The sequence below is a fragment of the Pteropus vampyrus genome, unplaced genomic scaffold, assembly GCF_000151845.1.
Source record: "Pteropus vampyrus isolate Shadow unplaced genomic scaffold, Pvam_2.0 Scaffold155, whole genome shotgun sequence".
Lineage (NCBI taxonomy): Eukaryota > Metazoa > Chordata > Mammalia > Chiroptera > Pteropodidae > Pteropus > Pteropus vampyrus.
Window position 1 is genome coordinate 2,419,065 of NW_011888936.1, and position 21,433 is coordinate 2,440,497.

Below are 21,433 nucleotides of genomic sequence, written 5' to 3' on the forward strand. Positions count from 1 at the left end.
ATACAGTTAAAACCATCCTATTTAGGTTCAGTAAATGTCTTCATCGACAGTATATATTTGTGTAAATACTCAGTATGTAAGGTTCATGTTATTCAGTATCCAAAATCTATAAAGGCTTTGGATTTTAAGAGCCTTTTGTGTGTGAATTTGATGTGTATTATAGTCTCTCAATTGTACTATTTTCCTCTCTAATAATAAAAGTTCTTTTTTATGTTTAGCGTTTAGACAATATTTGAGGCAAAAACCTCTGACTCTCCTCTCTGGTACCCCCAATACCTATTCCTCTTTAGTTTTAAGGAACTGATTTCAAGTACCAATTCTAAAGTAGGGCTAGCTCTCCCTCTCCAACCTCTTGTACTCAAAAACCACCTCCTGTTGTTTAATCACTTGAAGATGAGATGAGGCATAAACATGATAATAAAAACTTTAAGCAAAATAGAGGGAAAAAATAGACCCAAAAAAGTCTTATAACCTACAAATGTTATTAAACTGTTTTCCCATACCTTTGTATTAAAAACTTGACATTTATTCTCGACCTCCAAGGTTTGTGCATCACCCTCTCTGCAGTAACTTTCTGCCCCAACCGTATCCATAATAGTGCTTCCACAATTCTGTGTGTTATAGCCACTATCCATCTGACGGGGATGAGAACAAAAATAAAATTAACCTAAGGATAACAATGCAAACTAATTCACTTATCCACAAAATTTGAGGAACTTTTTAAAGTAAACTTATTTAAAAATATAAAATATATACACATAAATAAGATTATAAATATAAAATGGAATATTCACAGCTGAACAATGTAATATTTACTGTTCATCATATTGAATGGAATTTAAAAAGTAATATATAACCCCCAAAAGGTAGTTTTATATAGAACCAGTTCTTAAAAGTAGTTATTATAAAATTCCTTCTAATACATCTTATAATTTTTAGAATCAGTGAACTAGCCAATAAGAACATGCTTTCCAGTTACTTTGTTATACTTTGTAGATGAAAGTGAGGATTAACAATCAACTTTACCTTCCAACTCATTTACCAACCTTTAAATGGCTTGGTTATATTTCTAAATAAAATTTACCTAAAAGGCATGCTACCTTTAAGAGTATTCAAAATTATACACATTTTTTAAAAGCTGGGCTACATTATACTCATACCCATTGATGAAATAAAAAGCTTCAAAAATAATACCACATATAAATGGCTCTAGATTTAGGTCAACTATTCACTTAACTGAAATTATAGCATTCTAGGATACAGTTAATGCCCAAGAAAGCAAAAGAAGGATTCTAGCAAACTTCAGTTTTGGTACAAATAAATAATGAGTGCCTAAAAAAGTGCCCAGCCCTCGATATGGCACTCTGTATAATGTCATTCTTAACTTTCTCCTCACTACAACCCTGCTAACTTCACAGAAGAGGAAGCTAAGGCTCAGAAGCGTTAACTTTCAAGGTCAAAACTAGGTGAAGAGCTGAGGCTCCAAAGCCCAGTCTACCACCCACACTGCATTTACCTGCACAATGCTGAACACCAAACACAAAATCTTAGAAAGATCCACTGCACCTAAGCCTTTTTCTGCGAATTAGGATCAGAGGAAGGGAAAGGTGTGTACTTTTGTTCCCAGCACAAAGTAGCCTAGAAAGTTCATTCTATCATAATCTTAAGAAAAATATTTCCAGTTTTCAGGAATGGATGGGTATTTGTTTACTTCCGAGAGTGGAGAGTCACGTTCCATTTAAATAAAACCCTATGATGTGTAAAAAAGAAATATTGCCATCCCAGGGGAAACTCTCTGTTCTGCTACCATTTGACAGCTATTTGGTCAAAATGTAATTATTGTTTCCAGAGACTCTGCCAATTACTCTCTTATTATTCACCGGTGCCAAACAACTGGCTTCTATAACTCAAATACATAATATATCAAGGGAAAAGTTAATAGTACAGTATAGGGAGTAAGACACACAGGAGTTTGTACCCTTCTGTAGGAAGAGAAGGATCAATGGGCATCCCGTGAGATGGTGGCTGACCCCACTGGCTCTCACCAGACCCCTCTAATATTGATGCCTGCTATGGACCAACCAGACAACACAGGTCATCTTACTCCCCACAGGTAGAAATGTACAGCTGAGAAGGATGAGGTGATTTTCCAGAAGTTAGAAAAGAGCCAAGAAATGAAGGCCTTGAGCTTACAGATCATAAGTGCCCAGCACAATTAATGAAATGAAACTTACACCAAAGTACCACTGGACAAAGGGCACTGTGGACAAAGAAAAGATCCTATACTCCAGGGAGCGGGTAAAAAGAGATCATTTACAAAAGATTAAGTTTTAAAATGGTTTCAGATCTCTCACCAGCAATACTGAATAGAATCAATGAAACCATGCCTTCAAAGTCTGAAGACAATTGTTCCCAAATTCTCAAATGTGAAAGAATAAAGAACACATGATTGGACATGAAGTATCTTGAAAAATGTTCTAACTCAGAAAGCTGTGAGAAAATATGTTCCAGTAAAGAAAGAAGTAAACCAGGAAAGAGAAGAATGGGATACAGAGAACAATACAGAACAATACAGGTTAAGGGAATCCACAGTAAAGCAAGTCACAAGGCCCTGAGAAAATATGGCTGTCTCTGTTTGAAAGCTACCTCTGTGGTAGGAAAATAAGAATGTATGAATACATTTTTAAACAACAAATGATCTTCAAAAGGTAGGCGTTATTATGATACAACCCAAAGGGTAAAATTGAAACTGATTGGTAGTTGTCACAGACAGACCATACTTTAGTTCAATGTAAGGAAGAGGCTTGTAATGGTAAGAGAAGTCCCAAAATGTACTGGAATATCCATCCCTGCAGGTACTGAAGTAGAAAGAGAGTGGATGACAATTTAATAGTGATATAGGCTTCCAATGGGTAGTTGGATGATTTAGGTGTATTTCAATGAAAGTATTTTATAATTCTACAGATGCTCTGAAAAAAGTAGTAAGAAGAAGGGAAAGAAAAAGTTTACTATACCTTTAAAGCTAAGTTTGTATGTGCTTTTTCACTTAGGAACTAAATTTAGAAGCTAAAATAGGTAAAAGTGATTCTAGTTGTGTGTGTGTGTGTGTGTGTGTGTGTGTGTGTGTGTGTACATCCAGAGAGAGAGAGAGAGGGGGGGAGAGAGAGAGAGAGAGAGAGAGAGAGAGAGAGAGAGAACACAATGATCCTAGAAGTCAGGATATATAACATAGGCATAAAAATATGAGCAAAAGATTATATTTAATTTTGAGTCAATTAGAATCACTCCATGAGTTTAAAAGGGATAAAACTAAAGCATTTTAGGGTTGTTGTGAGAATTAAATGAAAATATATATAGTATATACATATATAGTAGTTAGAAGAGTGCCTGGCACAATGAAACACCATCTAAGTATTGGCTATTACTATGAGTCAGTATAAACTTGGACTAAAGAACATGGACTCTAAAGCTAGACTGCCAGGATTCAAATTTTGGCTCCACCACTTACTAGCTAAATATAGGCAATTTACTTCACCTTTCTGACCTTCAGTTTCCTCATCTGTAAAATGGGGATACTAGTACACATACACCTATTTCACAGGATTGTTGTGAAGATTAAACAAATTAACACAGAGTACTCAGAATAACTCCTGGCATATAGGTAGAGCTAAATAAACATTTTATATTTTTACTATGAAATGGCAGGTAAGGATTGCATTCTGAATATTTTAAATTTCTTTCAAAATTCTCAGCTCAAAGAATATCTCAATGAATTGAACAAATATCTTCCTGAAAGGGAGTGCTGGCTATGAAGTAGTTCTGTCAAATGAATCATGCTTTCCTGTTGCCAGATATTGCAAATTAGGAATGTTTAAATACATGAAAAATGTTGGTTATAAAATCATATTTTTTAAAGTACAAAAAAATACATCAAAGTGCTCTAAACTCAGTTGTTCTCCCTAAATCATATAAAGGAAAAAACAAAATTACTGTATTTTTAGAATACATATACTATACCAGAAATTAAATTCCTTAAGCACTAACTCCACATGAAAGACAGGAATCCTGAGAAGGTACCTGACTCTAGCAGGAGGTAGAACCAGAGCAGCTTGATTTCTTTTCTGCTCTCGTCTTTTCCTACTCCAAATAATTATCAGTTAATGTGAATATTAAATACGCATTGAGTCCAAATTACAAGAAACTAAACTGCTTGATATTGCCTAGTATTGATTGATATTAAAAATACATATAATGCAATAGTCCTCACATTTAATGCATTTTCTCTTACCATAATCTTGGATAAGAAAGGATAAAGAACATCAAGGGAGCAAGTAAAGGATGACAGAATATTAAAATACTTTACCTGATTGTTACTGCTTTCACAAGGAATGACACTGCTTTCTGCAAGAGGTGACATGCACATATGAGAGTTTTCCATACTGAAAGCAATCCCACTCACAGAATCGGTCACGGGTAAACTCCCATTATCAATCGGCTCCTTAATCCATGTGTTCTCATCTGCTATCTCTACAGGATCAACCATATCCACAGTGTTATTTTCCCTCTCATTTTCCACATCCTGCAGCAGTGCTAGGTCTTTTGCAGAAGCACTGGACTGAGTCTGTGTAACAGACATGGCAGTCACTACTAAATGTGTGCCACGTGGAGAAGCGTCACTAACCAGCTGCCTCTGGGGGACTCCAGTAGTGTCCATGGCAGATGATAAGGCATCTCTGGAAAACATATTTGCTTTATCTTCTTCATCTTCACTGTGAGCCTCAAGAGTAAAAGGTATCCGAATCAGTGAGGTCCGATACTGAGTACCGCCTCTACACATCTCAAGTCTCATAGGAGACCAGTTTTTAATTGGTGAGCAGCCATCTATGTAAGGACTTCTGATACACGGATTAGTAATTCCATTAGAATTTATTCCAGACGAAACATCAGAAGGCAAAGTAAACTTCTTTTGTTCTAAAAGATGGAAAGGAAAAATTACATCATAAAACACAAATATAGATAAGCCATCAATAAATGGTAATCATATTTCATGACAGAAAAAAATGAATTTCTATAATAGTTATGCTGTTTACTGAAGTAAAATTTTAGTGTTAAAAACAATAGTACAAATGAATGTGTCTCAAAAAGTAAGATGAAGCTCTTAAAAAAATAATTCCTCTGGTACTTTCCCTTGTTAATTAAACAAAATACTCCCTGAGAATTATTTCTTCACAAGCACATTGCTACTATAACAATATTGTTCATATACAAAGAAGAAACTGGACAAATCAGCTGACAGCTACAAATTAATAGCTATAACCGGATAAATGAAATACTGTAGCCCCTACCCTTATCCACAGTTTTACTTTCTGCTGTTTTAGTTACCCACAGTCGACTACAGTCCAAAAACATTAAATGGAAAATTCCAGAAATAAACAATTCACAAGTTTTAAATTTCTTGCCGTTCTGAGCAGCATTATGATATCTCATGCTGTTCTGCTCTGTCACACCCAGGACATGAACCATTCCTTTGTCCGGCGTGTCCACTCCGTATAGCTTACCTGCCCATTAGTCACTTAGCAGTTGTCTCAGTTATGAGTGAGAGCACATTCACATAACTTTAACTAGTGTATTTGTTACAATTGTTCTATTTTATTATTGTTGTTGTTAATCTCTTACTGTGCTTAATTTGTAAATCAAACTTTATCATAGGTATGTATGTATGTATAGAAAAAAATAGTATATAGGGTTTAGTACTACCCACAGTTTCAGACATCCACTGGGGTCTTGGAGCATATCCCTGCAGATAAGGGGGACTGCTTATGTAAAAATCTGTTTATGCAAAATGCAATAAGCAACATTAAAAGGCAAACAAAAAACTGTAAAGTAATATTTGCAATAATAAAGAGCTTAACAATGATAATCAAAATGAGAAAAATGCTTTAAAACTTAATAGTTTTTATAACTTCATTGGCTTAAACAAAAGGTTTTAAAAAGATGGGTAAAAGCGCAGAAACAATCCTTCCAATGGTAAATAAATACATAAAGTGTATTCAGCTACACAAACAATAAAAAATATGGAAGTTAAAGCAATGAGAGACCATTTGTTTAACAAAACATTGAAATCTGAACTAATAATCCCCCACTCTAAAATAACCAATAAACATTCAGAAAGAATTCAACATCATAATAATCAGATACAAAAATTAAAGCAGTAAGGGAATCTTTTTTTATAATTTACTAAATTAAGAAAATGCAAAAAGAATGATAACACCAGTGTTTCTGGGTTGGGAGAAACTCACTTTCCTATATATTACTGATGAAAATTTCAATTGTTGCAACCTTTTATGAAGAAAATTTGATAAAATTCATCAAGCCTTAAAAACATTCACCGCTTTTGACCAAATCCACTTCTGGGAATTTAACCAAGGATATAAATACATACGACACAATGTACACACAGGTATAATCATTAGATATGTGATTTAAAAAATTAGAAACAATTTAAACGCTTATCAATGGTTGATAGCAAATGATATATCCATGTAATGAAATAATACGTACTGATTCAAAATCATGGTTTCAAACAATAAATGACTTGAACGACCTATGAAAATACTCCTAATAAAATGCTTTGTAAAAAAGCAGGATATATAACTGTGTGTGTATGTGTGTATCTCTTCATGTGGATGAGACACACACACACACACACACACACACACACATACCATTTTCAGTTTTCCAATTTTCTCAAGTATGAATAGTTTTTATTATGTAATTTTCAAAAAGTGCTATAATTTTCAGAGACTGACATATTGCAAAGAGAAATACATAAATTTCAACACACTCTATTTGCTTTAAAAATCTTACTCAAATACATATTTACAAAATACGAATATCCAATTAACAAAGTGTGAACCTCTAAGTCAGAAGCAAAAAAAAAAAAAAGAAAAAAGGATACCAAAACCAACTTATCTCTAAAATTGAAATCTCTCTTTGATTCTGTTTATAAGCATGTTTGACATAATATATTGCTGATCAAATTACCTGTATTTAACTTTGCCAAGAATTTCAATTTTTGAAGGTAAACTGTTCCTTTTGTAAAAAAAAAAAAAAAAAGTTTCTAAATTTTAAAAGGTTAGTGGTCATAGAGCTCTATAGTTATTTTATTTATTTTTTATTTTTTTAGGTGAGACAACCCTTGGTTGACCTCACAGATTGCAAGGACCTTGTCAGCTTACAATTGCTTATTTTTTATTTTTTACGCCTACAGCACCTGGTCTTCCTAGGTGGTCTCCCATCCAAGTATTAACCAGACCCAACCCTGCTTCGCTTCTGCGATCAGACAGGATTGGGCTTGTTCAGGGTGGTATGGCCATAGATTAGAGCTCTATCGTTAGAACAAGCTAAAAAGAAGCCTCTTTGGTAACAAATATTGATGCTGTAAAAATTTAAATTAGGTATTTTGTTATGAGACATACCTGAGAGTGGTGTCTTTCCTATTTGAAAAGCAACTGGTGAGAAAGTGGGTGAAGAAATAGGTGAAGGGCTGGTTATACTTCCCAAACTGTATTTTTTTGCGCTGCCCTGAATAGGGCTAGAAGAAAACTGCCCCTATGATAAAAATAATAAATAAATATGTAAATAAATAAATAAATAAATAAATAAATAAATAATAGAGTGATACAGTTCTCTTCCACAACTCTGTTATTCCATATGCTATTTATCTTTATCTTCAAAACACATTTATAAAGTTGATCATATGAACTCTGGTCATTCTTCAAAGGAAAGATGCTAAAAGTCAAGACATCTTATAACAAGGACAGCTAAGATTACTACAAAATTTTTGAAACAGAATACACTAGTCAAAACAAACTATAAATGCACTGTGTTTAAACAAACCATTATATTTCATATTAAGCAGCTGTTTATGAAAAGTTTTAAATTAAATTACTCCATTAATGCCAATCCAGTTGTGTTATACTAAAAAAACTATATAATTCAGTAAATAATTTACACTGAAACTCCTTGAGATACATGACAAATTTGGTTATCCTGCATACTTCTAAATGCAAAATTGGACAGACCAAAAACATTCTTGACTAATGATAAAATGTACACTGATTTAATCCTCATGAAATATAAAAGTCAGAAGGCAACTATTTCTCTTGAGTGTAATATAAGCATCAAGGTCTAAGTACATCCACAGCAAACTAACCAGCCACTTTTAATATACTTCTTACCGAACTTGGTGTCTGCACAGGGCTCCTACACCGTACAGGAGATAAATCTATTGAATAAAAAACCTCAAGTGACGCTTGAGCACCAGTGCGAGGACTTTTGGGAGAAGCTGGAGGTAAGGAGTCAGAGATACTTCCGTTGCCATCTAAAAATAGCTTTCTTCGGAGGGATGAAGAACTGAGGTTGCCAGGAGATTGATCTGCAAATTCATCAGCTCTAAAATAGTCACCTACATTTAAAGTTAACAAAATAGAAGGCAAAGCTAGTCATTTTGAAGAATAATTATACTTCAGTTATCTGATTTTTAAAAAACCACCATGCACAATCTGTCTGAATTGTTTTCAAAAAAGAGGCCAGTGTTTAATGGTGTATGTGATACTTGAAGTCCGAAATTATTCTTTTTGACTGCTTCATTATTAGTATAGGCGATACCAATAAGATGTGACCATAAGTAGTTTACATCTATAGTAAAGTTCATTATGATAATTTCAGGATGGTTTCATTTCTTTAGAAAGAGGCATTACCACATATTTCCATTTACAAAAAGCCATCAAAACAAAACCTTTTGTTTAAATTATTAAAGATAAATGCAACTTACCTAATATATTCTCTAAATTAAAATCTACAGGAAGAGACAGCAATGTCTGACAAGCAGCTAGAAGCAAGCAGATAAAAAAATACAAACATGGATTAAATCAATGCAAGCAAATTACATGCAATTTAGCATGTGCTTCCCAAACACCTCCCCATGAGGTTCCAGTGAAGCTGAATTATTTCATTTATGCATTCCACTACATAATATGTCACCTTCCTACAAATGGTTTCCCACACTTTCCAGCACTGATGTAAACTCCTGGTGTTTCTGCTGGCACTTGGATCAAAAAATAAGCCAGTCTATATTTGGGGATAGATTGCCTAATATTAACAAATTCTCAAAAAAATGCTTTCCAAATCCAGAAATCAACCTCTATGCTTTGACTAAGAAAACAACACAACACTGCTATTTCTAAAACATGACTGGATGTATGTAATTGTTTTTAAAAGTCAGGTCTAATACATTCATAAAAAATAATTTCAATTCCAGAGTAAAGTGTTATCACACGAACTGAATTTAAAATTAAATATAGCTTATTGTGGAACATACCCCTTTCCAGATTATGTTCATACTCACCATTGCTTTTCTCAGAATAGATGGTCAGCTTTCTTCCAACTGGAGATTCATTACTTATGTTAATACCTGTTAAAACATTTTAAATGAAAATCTTACATTTTATATTCTTCATTTACTTTATGGTAACTTTTCCGGAGTTAAAAAAAAAAAAAAAAAAACGAACAAAGTGGAAACTTTTATTTTACATTTAAAAAATAAATGAAAAAAAAAGTCTGTACATGTAAGTATATGTTGGCAAATTTCTGTTATGTTTATTTAATTATTTTTTTAAATTTTGAAGCAGCACAAAGATAAAACTTGAAAGATTACTACTGTATAGCAGACAAGGAGGCACCAAGTAATACTTTTTAAGGAAAGTATGGTTGCTCTCCATGTTGTAAACCTTAAAAGGTTAAGATGCATGTTAGCCATCCTCAGTGTCCTTAACAGATCCTCTGTCACTTAATATTTTTGAAAAATGGGTTTAAATTGTCTGAATTAAAACACCAGATGATCTTGACAAAACCTAAAATTTGGTAAATAAAACCATGCTGTTTTTTTCATAGCAAGAGTTAAAAATATAGCTGCAAATAATTTTATTAAAAATTGAAAGTTAATGACTAAATATTAAGGTTCATAACTTGAAAGTCACAAGATAAAACAACTAAAACATACAATGACAAAAATGATTAACATAAGCAAAATTAAAAGAAGGCAAAAGTAAGGAGACCAAAAATCCCAGAAAGCTTAAAATAACAGAATAAAGACCAGTAATCTAATAAACTTAATAAATAAATGGATGAATGACTGGGTTAAGTGGGTGGGGTGGGTGAATGAGTTAAAGTCTTTTATTAAATACTATCAGAATGCGTAAGAAAAGAAATCAAATTCTAGATTCAAATGCCTTCTTTGCTGTAAGCAGCACGACCTACTATAAGGCAAATGTAATCAACGCACTCTGAGGCTAAAATGTCCCTAGGTCTTTAGGCTACATAGAGTCCAAACACCTTAAACATGAAATGTTAATAGTGTGACTAGGTATCTAAATGTTTAATTTAAATTTATTTAATTTTAAAAAGTCACATTTGGCTAGTGGCTACCATATGTCGAGAATTGTGAAAGGTCTGAGATTTTACCCTACTTGCAAGCTGACAAGTTAGTGGTGTCAACATTCCATGGATGCTGGTTGAAGACATAAGACTCCTGGGTCAAAGACAAAGGACTTCACTACTCCTTGCACAAGTAGCAAGAGCTCCATGTTCACATCGGTTTCCTTTGCCCCTAAGTTCCAAGGAAGTGACATAGAACAGCCCAGGTGGACGTGGCTCACGCAGTAGGTTTTCAGCACAGCTCAAGAACCCTGAGCTTAGGAAATCCCATTCTTTTACAGTAAGCTACAAGCAAACTTGCTCCAGAGGAAGACACAAAACCCTCTCTGCTCTGGAGGGACACATTAGCTTTATCTTCTAAGGATGTCCACAAATATCCTTGAAAAGATAGTTTGGAAAAAAAAGGCAATGTGAGCCACTCCTCACTTGACGTGCAGAAATTTGAGACCATGGAGAATTCTCCTAACACCAGACTAGACAGCACAGTCCTGGAGCCCACCCTATCAACTGCTGCACTCTTGTCATCATGGGCTGGACTAGTTTATCAAAGAGGCTGTCGTATTTTTAGCATTTTCCTGATCCCGTACCACTGTAACTGAAATAAGATATTTGGTATATGAAATTATTTTATAAAAAAGATCACATAAGAAGGTTGATTCATCTGTTCAAAAATCAAAAATTAAAGAATTTGGGAGAAAAACTAGCGTCTAAGAAAATGTCACCTTGGATATAGAATTTTAGAGCTGGAAGGAATGTTAAGACACCATGCAGTTCAACTCCTTTATTTTACAAATAAAAAACTGAAGTCTAAGAAGATTGAATAATTTGATCGAGTACCCTTTCTGATTTATAATAGCAGGAGGTCTGCAACCCAGGTCTGCATCCACTACTGCACGCTACTTTAGGTTGAAAAGGCTAAGAATACAGAATCTGAACTGAGAATGCCTAGTTTTGACTCCATGTTTTACCACTTTTGTCATCTCTGTAATCCTGAGCAAGGGCTCTAACCTTTCTAAAATGAGGTTTTCTCACCTATAAAATGGGGCCAATAATAGCACCTACCTCATACGAGCTGTTTTAAGGAATTACTGAAAGCACTTAGCACTGTCCTGGAGCATGTTGAGTACTCAATCCATTTACCTATTATTGTTATGGTTTTTTATTTTTGGATAAAGAATGGAACAAATATTCTCTTATATTGAGAGCATAATTAATGTATGCTACACAGAAGAGTGGGTAATTCCACTGAAATGAGGGATGCATATATACAAGTGATATTTGAACATTGCTCACAACCCGAAGGACAGTAAGAGCAAATATAAGGTAACCACTTCCTGGAGGTAGAAAAATACTTTAAAGATTATTGGCTTGTCCTTCGATTTCCTTATTAATTTTGCAGATAATCAGCTGTATTACTGTCCTAGAAATCAAGTGTCCTTCCTCTACCTTTACAAGAAATCAGCAAATTAGCAAAAAACAAAGCAATTTAAGAATTTCATTTAAAAAATTAACCTTCAATATCACTGCAAAAATCATTAACAACTCAGTTCTATATTCAATACTATTTCTGCAACTATGGGTGCTCTATAACCACCATTTATAAATGCTTTTCACAATGGTCATGAAGAAAAAGTTAAATTCAGAATAGAATGGCCAAAAAAAATGAATTCAGTACACTGTAGTCAAATTTTGAATCCTAACCTTTAAATAGTTAACTCTCTAGTACCCAGAAATTTCATTTATATCAACATCTTTACCAAAGCACATAAACTGACACCTCACTATATGTTGTTTTACATTCACTGATTTATAATTTTCTGACTTTTATTCAGATGATCTTTTGTATACTCACATTTACTGGAATGATACTCTGAAAGCTGTTTCCCTTCATGATCAGTCCAAGGAGAGGGCACAATGACATCCTTAGTGAAAAACTAGGAAAATTAAAGTCATACAATTAGGTATAAACTCCCCCCAAAATATGAAAAGGTACCTGTTATTTTCAAATAACCATTAAACATGTTATATACTAACTTTATAGGTTTAAAAATTTTAATACTTAAAAGCACAAATGACCAAAGGTGAAATGGAAGAAATTTAAAGTACATGTAAAAAGAAATCAACCAACCACTCCAATGTGAAAGCTGCATATTAAGCTAAGGGCATTAACCTAGAGAAAATATTTTTACTTTTCCCCAATTTTTTTTTGGGGGGGGGCACGTGGCACTGAGGGATGACAAAAGGGAGCACAAAGAGGGAAGGAATAAATAGAGATACATATACACAAGTAAGCCAGTATGAACAGGGACTAGAGCTGGCTTGTATTGGGTCTCAAGATCTAACTATTAAGTTTTCAGGAATTTGGGGCAAAGCCAATATGAAAAATAAAATTATATACAACTTATAATTAAATAAATTTAAAAAATACTCAAAATCATCCCTTGTTAGTTATTTTACTACATTTACCAATATCTATGCTATTGAGGTTAATTACATCTTTTGTATCTGTATGGTGGAACTCCTACATATAATAATGTACCACTACACTTCTTTTCCTATTTAGTTATGCCATTTTAGAAACTTGAAATTGGCCCCAGCTGGAATATTTACATCATGGATAGCAGCAAGCACTAAAACTCATACTCTCCCCACAATCAGAGGGCCAGCTTTTAAACATTTACTAGCACACCACTGGCAGTATAATCAAATGGAGATAGAGCATTTGGATATTGTTTTTCCTCTTTTATTCTAGATATAAGATTAAGCCTAAATCAGTCTTCTTCCCTTCTCTTTACATGTTTTGGGGGCAATTAAAAACATTTTTAAAAAATATTTTGCTATACCTATAACAAAGAACTCATTTCCTTGACTAAACTACAAATGAATGCATGAGGAAAGATGTAAAAAAATAGGGAGTGGAGCAGAGATTACGATATAGACAATTCCCAGAAAAAAATATAAAGGACCCATAAACTTATGAAGCCATGCATAAGTTCATTCAAAATGAAAGACACACAAATCCAAATAACGAGATAAACTCTTAAGATAATAAGAGTAGCACAAATTAAGAAGTTTGTTAATAACCATTATTGCAGATATGAGAAAACATTAAATATCATAACGTAGTCAAGGGTAAAAATTGGTACATCCTTTTGGGAGGACAAGATGGCAAAATTTACCAAAACTGAAATCACAAAGCCTCTGATTTAGCAAGTCCATTTTAATTACAAAAAGATATCTGTACAAGTGTGTTCACTGAAGCATTATTTGTGATAGAAGAACACTGAACACAACCTAAACATTGATCAATAGCAGCTGGGTTAGATTATGATACAGTCAGACAATGAAATAGTATGGTATTGCTAAAAATCAGTATGTGCTAATAATAAAAAAAATCTAAGAAAAATTATTAAGCAAAAAAAAAAAAAGATGCAAAATAGTATGAGAATGATAACCTATTTGAGTAAAATATTTAAAGGACACAAGCTATTACACACATAAAATTAATCTGAAAGTATAAATGTTACAGTAGTTACTTTAAAGAAGTGGGATGGAGGAACAGAGACTCCTCATTTTCATTTGATATTTTTTCTTTGCAGTTTGAACTTTTTTTTGTTTTTATTATGTGCATGTATTTATTTTATTTTCAGATATGTTTTATATATATATATATATATATATATAAAAAATTTGTTTCTGATACATTGACTCTAATCTTCACTCTGACATCATTTTCTTAAGTTTTCTGCTGAACTTCCCTTTAATGTTGAGGATTCTAAAGAGAAAGCATATTTTCCAAAATGTTAGGAAATGGAAAACATTCTGAGACTATTTATTCAACTAGGGAGGAATTAAGTGATTGGATTAGAATGAAAACTTTAAATTACTAGGTAGACTAAGAAGTAGACAATGTTTACAGTAAAACATATGAAACTATTTTTGAAGAAATAGGCTGTATCTGAAATACCAGATGACAACACTGACACCAAAAAACAAGTGTAGGAGGGGCCCAAGCATTGCCTGATCTCAGAACATGCCATAGCTGAAGTCTTTTGAGGTGCAGAAGAAACAAGTATTACTAAGGAATACAGGTAGGTAGAGGGGGCTAGTGAAGCAAAAAAGAAAATAAGAAATGTTGCCATGATGTAAAGAGTTTCTGAGGAAATAACGAGATAACCCTTCCTGGCACTCTAAGAATTAAGCAAACAAAGAAGCAAATGTGAAAAACTTAGTTGGTTATTTTTATTTTTAAAAATATCCTATATACTTTTTCTCTGTATCCATAAGACAATTTAGTTCACGATACAGTTTTAAAAATCTGAAGTATTAACAACAACAACACCACCACCATTACCAATGCCAATCTAGATTTTCAAGGTCTGAAAATATTCAACTTTCTTTCATAAACTCCAACCTGAAACAGTTGTGCTAACTGATAATCTGAAGACAAAAGAAAGACAAACTGTGCTAGACCTTGAGAATGAGAAGATGAATGAAACACAATATCCAGAAAAGAGTTCAGTCTAGCATAGAAAAGCACTAAATCGATCATTACAATAACAGTATATAAGTAAGTACTACGAGAGGTGCCAAACTAGCTGAGACATTGGTCTTATGGGAGCAGAAGGGCTCTCATACAGCTGGGGACGGGCAGGCTGGTGAGAAGCTAGAACAGTAAAGGATTTGAAGGAGGTCCTCCTAAAAGAGGTGACATGCATGCGGAATTGAAGGAATTGACGCTTAACTGGTTTAATGATCAGTAACAGTTTTAAGTTACCTCTTCAATGGCTTTTTGTCTTTTGTCTTCCGCATCTTTATCTATTCTATACAAAGATAAAGAAGAAAAATAACCATGCCATTACTTCAGCTGATTGAACATTTAAAATCACCTTTCAAAGAAATCATTTCTTTCTGTTGAAAACTGGCAAATGTTAAACTCATTTTAAAAGAAAAATTGGAATTTTATCACATTTAGCTAATGATAGTATTTAGATATTCAGTATTGTGCTTTTAGGCATAACTCCCTCTTTTCCATTCATATTTTGAATGGAATATTTTCTTTTCAAAAGCTTACACTGACATAATTTAAAAAGTACTATTAACAACATAAAGTATTTGAATAAACTTTATCCTTTAATTATAGTAATTAAGAAGTATTTCGCTCCTCAGAAATTTAAAAATTGTCCAAACTCATTTTCTTCAATTATTGCAAGTTTATCATAGTTGTAATTTTATAATCAGCTTACTCTGAAATAGAAGAAATTATCATCCTTAGACAGCTGAATAGGCAAAATTAATTATAAAATAAATTATTAATGATATAAAATTATGTCCAAATAAATTTTTCACTCGGATACAATATGCAATTACAAGAACACAAATTTATCAGCTGTAAGATTTAATATAAAATGTCGGGTCTCAAGCACAAGGCATATACTTGCCAAGGACTCAGCAGTTAGCCTTGTAAGACCACATCTTTAATCTGCTCCAGGAAAGAGTATTTGCTTTCCATTAATAAATTGGTAAGATACTTTTTTCTTTCAAAATTTTTTCATATGTTTATCTGTTTGTAGCTTAACTAAACTTTATATAAGTAAGGACAAATTTCAGAAACTAAAATCAAGTGGATTTTTCAAATAAAGGAATTCTGAGAAAGACTACAATGATAATCCCCATATCTCAGCTTAATCCCCATACAACAGCCATTTTGAGGATAACTGTTTTCTTCATCTCATCATGGACATAACTAAGTCAAAATGACAGTGCATAAGAATAGCTTATAGTAGTAGTAAGCTCTGACCTAGCATTACCTCATTCAAACACCTTTTGCTACTTCATCAGAGGGGCTTTAAGGACCCAAAATATTCAGAGGATTGCTGGAAGCACTGAAAATCGGTTTGGCTAAATACCGTAGGGCCAGATCCTGGATGGTTCTAAGAAGTCATATAGGGTACCGTACCTTGACCAGTATGTCATGAACACTGGAATGATGTATATAGATTACATGTATGCCTTGAATGGATCCTAGGAGGTGGGGCGGGGTTCAGGACTGTGTACTTCCTGTACAGTAGACTCATTTGCTTACACCGCTATGCCTTACAGTTATTTTTTATTTGTAGAATGGCATGAAAAAGGTGGGAAGCACTGAAATCAGGAACTTGGGTTAGGTAGGAAGAGACACTGAAAGCCAAGTGCTAATTGTTAAGAATGAAACAACCTGTTTTAAAATTATACTCACTATCCCTGGTAGAAGGCATAACTATTCATTGAATTACATTAGTAAATTAAATTCAAATTAGGATCTTTCCCCACTCTTTCCCTCTCCTATACTATAAATCTATCTACTGATATAAACCAACATTCATACACCTACCCAGACAATACATCATTTATTAATAAGTATAGAAACGATGAGTCATAACTTTGGTTAATGGCACTGTTGACTCTAGAAGGCAAGAATAATATCCTATACTTCTTTAGTGTTCCTCACAGTGCCTCAGTGTTCAAAAATATCTCTTGACTTAATAGATAACAATTGTCCATGGTTGAATATAATAATAAAGAGGCAAAATAAAGCACATAGTTCATGTGAAATAAAAAATGAATCCCATTTGTGACTCATGTGTTTTTAGATATTCACCTTCTCTTTCAAAGGTATTATTTAGAGTGAGGTTAAAATGCTTTTATGCTCATTCCCCATTCTACAACACTTTTGACAGACAATAATTAATTATAAATGAATGTTCCTCAAGTTACCAAGCCAAGAGAAGAAGGCGTAGAAAAGCCAGACAACTATTTGCAAGAGCATCTCAACATGAGTACATCTTTGTGTGACTAAATTCTAAAGTTAAAGGAAAAAGGATTACCCAAGATTTTGGACTGACAACACATGTATCTTAGGACCAAAAATTAAAAGCTGGTCATATCGGTATTCAATTTTTTCAAATATAAAGAAAATCAGACTATAAAATTAACAAAACAGTCCCTCAAACTATTAATGAAAACTGTTATCTGTAATTTGGAATTACAGATCATTGCAATTTGTTATCAAAAACAAGGTCTGTTTCACCAAAGAAGTGCAAGTGTTCTCACTATATGAGGCATCACTGAACAGAATGTCTGAAGCACACTAGTGCTGGGAAACCTATACAACACATTAACAAAACGTTAAGACTGCTCTGATTACTAGGTTGAATTGAAGACAATGTAATTCAGATCCCCAAATGTCCTATATTAAAATTGGATATCTATAAAAGCTCTCTGTTGCTAAAGGATATACTTCCATTCAATGTGTCTTAACTTGGTAAGGGAATTTTTAGGCTTCCTTAACCGTATACGGCAATGAAACGACATTTTGCTTTACCTGACTCCACCATAAAAATTCAATGGGAGAAGCCACAATCATGTAGAAAGGTACACATTTCAAAGTACTCTTCCCTTTTCCAAGTGCTGAGGAGGCACAGTTGCCCCATATGCAGAAGAGGGAGAAGGTTATCTCTAAAAGAAAAAGACTCCTAACCCGATTTGCAACTGTTAGCAAGTAAATCTTTCTGGATGTAGTTCTCTGAACTCACTCTTCATTTAGGTAAAATAAATATGTATCATAATTTTTCCTCTCTGACATTGTTCCATATAAATATTTAACTTTGGAATTTCATTTCTCTTCACGTGAGAGTATGTTATTACACTTCAGTGCAAGAAAAGAAAACTTACCGAGAATGACTTAAGTATAAAGCTTGGCGATGAATGTCTTCTGGGTCTATTTCTACAGGATTTATTACAGCTAGTTGATCAATAGACCATCTAAATTTCCCTGGAGTCTTAACAAAAGAAAGCGAGCTTATGAGTAAAAGCAAACTAAAATAGTTCATCAAAATGCTAACCAATGTCAACTTCAAAAATAATGTAAATGGTTATAATATAAAAATATCTTACAGCTTGTATTCTTAAATTTGACTTTACCACTAAATTAAATGGCAAATGGTAATCAAAACACACTAAATCAATTGGCTTAACTTTATCACTTTTAAAATATACAAATCTTCCCTCTGGGTGATTTTTTTTTTTTTTTTTTTGGTGGACAATCAAGATATACTTTTATTTTGGTTTTGCTCTTTCTATTTTCTTACTGACATTAAGTATAATGTACGTGGGGTTGGGTGGTTTTTTAAAATTACATAATAATCACAGTAGAGAATTAATGATATAGAAATTCCACAATTAACACTCATCAGTGATGCAACATGCCAAGGAAAAAGTAAAAATCTCTTAGTTACCAAAGGTCTTTACTTTCAATAAGAATGAACTAAAATTAAAGTCCTAATGGCAGAAGTGCCTGCAAAAGCTCCTAAAATAGTCGATCCTTAAAATGATTATGAATGGTAATTAGTGCTGCCTTTCTGTATTCAACTATCCAACCAAACCAAACTCATATCCAAATCCTAAGCTGGAGTTCAGAACTTATTTTTGAAAAATTCAGGATGAAAAACTCAAGATGCCATACATTCTGGCTTTGAGGATTATGTTGCGGTCATTTCATTATTTTTTATTAACAGATAACAAAGATTTAATACAATTCAATTAAAAATGAGGTCAGATTAATGACTCAATATAAACTGTATAACTGTAAAACTCCTCTAGTGCAGACCTGCTTCAAGCTGATATGAACGTGTAGCATAAAAGCCACTCAGTTTGCAGTTTTCTAGATAATTTACCAGATTAAAAGATCGGACTTCAAAAGAAACGCTCCACTGTGACCAATAACAGTGAAAATAAGCAAAGTGATGAAGCCTTCCCTAATCTCATAAAGGGCACATTCCCTTCTGTATCACCCTTGAACTTAACCACCAGTCACAACACATCACACTCTTCTGAAGTTGCTAATTTAGTTGTGTCTATCCCAGTAGAGGTTACTTTCTTTTTGAACAATTTGCAAGCTATGAATGGTTGACAAAAACCCTAAAGAATATTAGTATTTCATGAAATTCAAGTTTCACTGCCCATAAATAAAGCTTTATTGGAACACATCCATGTTTATTTGTTTATGTATTGCCTATGGCTGCTTTTGTGATACAAGGCAGAGATGAGTAGTAGTAACAGCAACCAGATGACCAACAAGACCTAAAATATTTACTATCTGGCTCCTGACAGAACAAGTTTGCTGACCCTTATATTAGAGTATAAGCTCCCTGAGAATTTGTGTCTACGGACCCTGACTTGTTCAGTGTAACATCTATGCCTAGCATTGTATCTGACACGTAGCAGCATTCAAATAATATTTGCTGAATAAATGTGGATAATTAAATGATATAACTTCTTCTCTAATATGGTATTAGTATTATACCAGACACCATAGTATCTAGCTATACTCACAACTACAAGAAGCTAACCTGTTATCCTTTAAATAAAAAAGGAGAAATGCTAAATAAACAAATCGTTCAGCTAACTTACTTATAGCCCATTAGGTTAGAATGAATATTACAATTAAAGCACATTCCAGGTATGTGTGCTCCACAATGTTTCCCCCTTACTTTGTAAAGAAATTTATATTTAAAATTATTTGTAAATACTAATCACTTACTGGTAATTTTGTTGATTTAAAAACAGAAGGACTGGAGAGAGTTTGTTCATGGAGATTAGAATAATCACCAGGACTTTCAAAAGGATTTAAAACAGGGATCCTTCCTGGAGTTTCCGGTGTTATTTGCATTTTTGGTTCTTTGACATCTCCCATAGCACAGAGAAAAAACTAAAAAGAAATCAGAATTATATATACTAAGACTGCAAAGTTCCATAGACATTCACTTTGACCATTAAAATGTATTCAACAGATAGTTCACAAAAATTAACTCGAAACCTAATGGTCTTGGAGCTTCTTTGTAATTTATAAAAAAGCATCACATCCATTTTCCCAAGTGATCCTCGAAATAACCAGGAAAGCTATAGAGGTACAGTATTAGTGATATTTTGCAGAATTAAGCTCAGAGAAGTAAAGTGGCTGATAAGCAGCAGTCAACCAAATGTGAATGAGTTCAGGTACGCTTTTGAGGTAACTAAATGTTACAATAGGCACGAAATCCCTTTCATTTTAAGGATTTACACTTGTAGTTTTTAATTCATTATATCAAGTCTATACACACTTTGAATATCCTTCGGATATCCCAGCAATTCCTACCAAGCTGCAGTTACTAAAAAATTATTTACAGCAGGCAAGAGATGAGGAAGGATCTGTACGCGTGCCTTTCTTGCAAATTAGCTCCAGACAAATAACTAGAGATAGGAAATGAACCGCCTTTGGTTGCCTTTTCCTCAAACATCCTCCTTTCGCTAAGACCCCCAGGGTAGAAGGCGAGTTTGCATTACTTCCCGTCAAAGGGGTCTGTATTTAGAAAAAAAAGAAGAATCCACTTGTTTGAAGGTTGAAATTGCAGCTGGCTTCCTTGGGTGAAGAGCAGAGGACACTCACGCTGGTGTCACCCCCACTCTACACGATCACTCTTTCTTGGCGTCCCTCCCTTCAGTACCTACTCCTTCGCTGTTCCCATTCGCCCTAGTGCAAGCGGGCAGGCGGATCTGGGGCCAGAAAAAGTGAGCTCTCCAATTTGAGACAGGAGAAAAGTCCACGAACTACAAAGAACGTACCTAGTGTTGTGTAAAAAAAGGAAGCCACCCAAAGGCGACTCCAGGGCGCTCCGGAGGGACCAGGCCAGCTCCCACGACAGGCACTGACTCTTTAACTCCCCGCTTCCGCGCTGTCTTAGGCCAACCAGGGCACGGGACTTGTGAGCGATTGGCCAATCGCGTCGAACCGCTGTCCGCGAACCAGCCAATCGCATCAGGGCGGCGTGGTAAATTCGAATGGCAACTCCACGCTTCACATTCCGCGCTGAGTAACGAAGCTCCAAATTCAAATCAACGCAGCCTTACGCTGGCGACG

The 21,433-nt window shown here is 34.0% G+C and overlaps 1 protein-coding gene and 1 pseudogene across 1 annotated transcript in view; both read right to left on the reverse strand.

The window, feature by feature from the left end:
• Positions 1-21,287, reverse strand: part of BORA (bora, aurora kinase A activator) — a 24,761-nt gene extending 3,474 nt beyond the window's left edge. Inside the window, exons 1-11 of the mRNA XM_011369787.2 lie at positions 21,139-21,287; positions 20,078-20,245; positions 18,211-18,317; positions 15,275-15,320; positions 12,350-12,431; positions 9,410-9,475; positions 8,837-8,893; positions 8,241-8,467; positions 7,479-7,611; positions 4,364-4,971; positions 504-635 (exon numbers count right to left, since the gene is read on the reverse strand). Of these exons, the coding sequence (XP_011368089.1) occupies positions 504-635; positions 4,364-4,971; positions 7,479-7,611; positions 8,241-8,467; positions 8,837-8,893; positions 9,410-9,475; positions 12,350-12,431; positions 15,275-15,320; positions 18,211-18,317; positions 20,078-20,230 (1,611 nt within the window). The 5' untranslated portion in view covers positions 20,231-20,245; positions 21,139-21,287. The remainder of the gene's footprint in view (positions 1-503; positions 636-4,363; positions 4,972-7,478; positions 7,612-8,240; positions 8,468-8,836; positions 8,894-9,409; positions 9,476-12,349; positions 12,432-15,274; positions 15,321-18,210; positions 18,318-20,077; positions 20,246-21,138) is intronic.
• LOC111745468 lies at positions 7,262-7,380 on the reverse strand (annotated as a pseudogene).
• Positions 21,288-21,433: the final 146 nt, after the last annotated feature.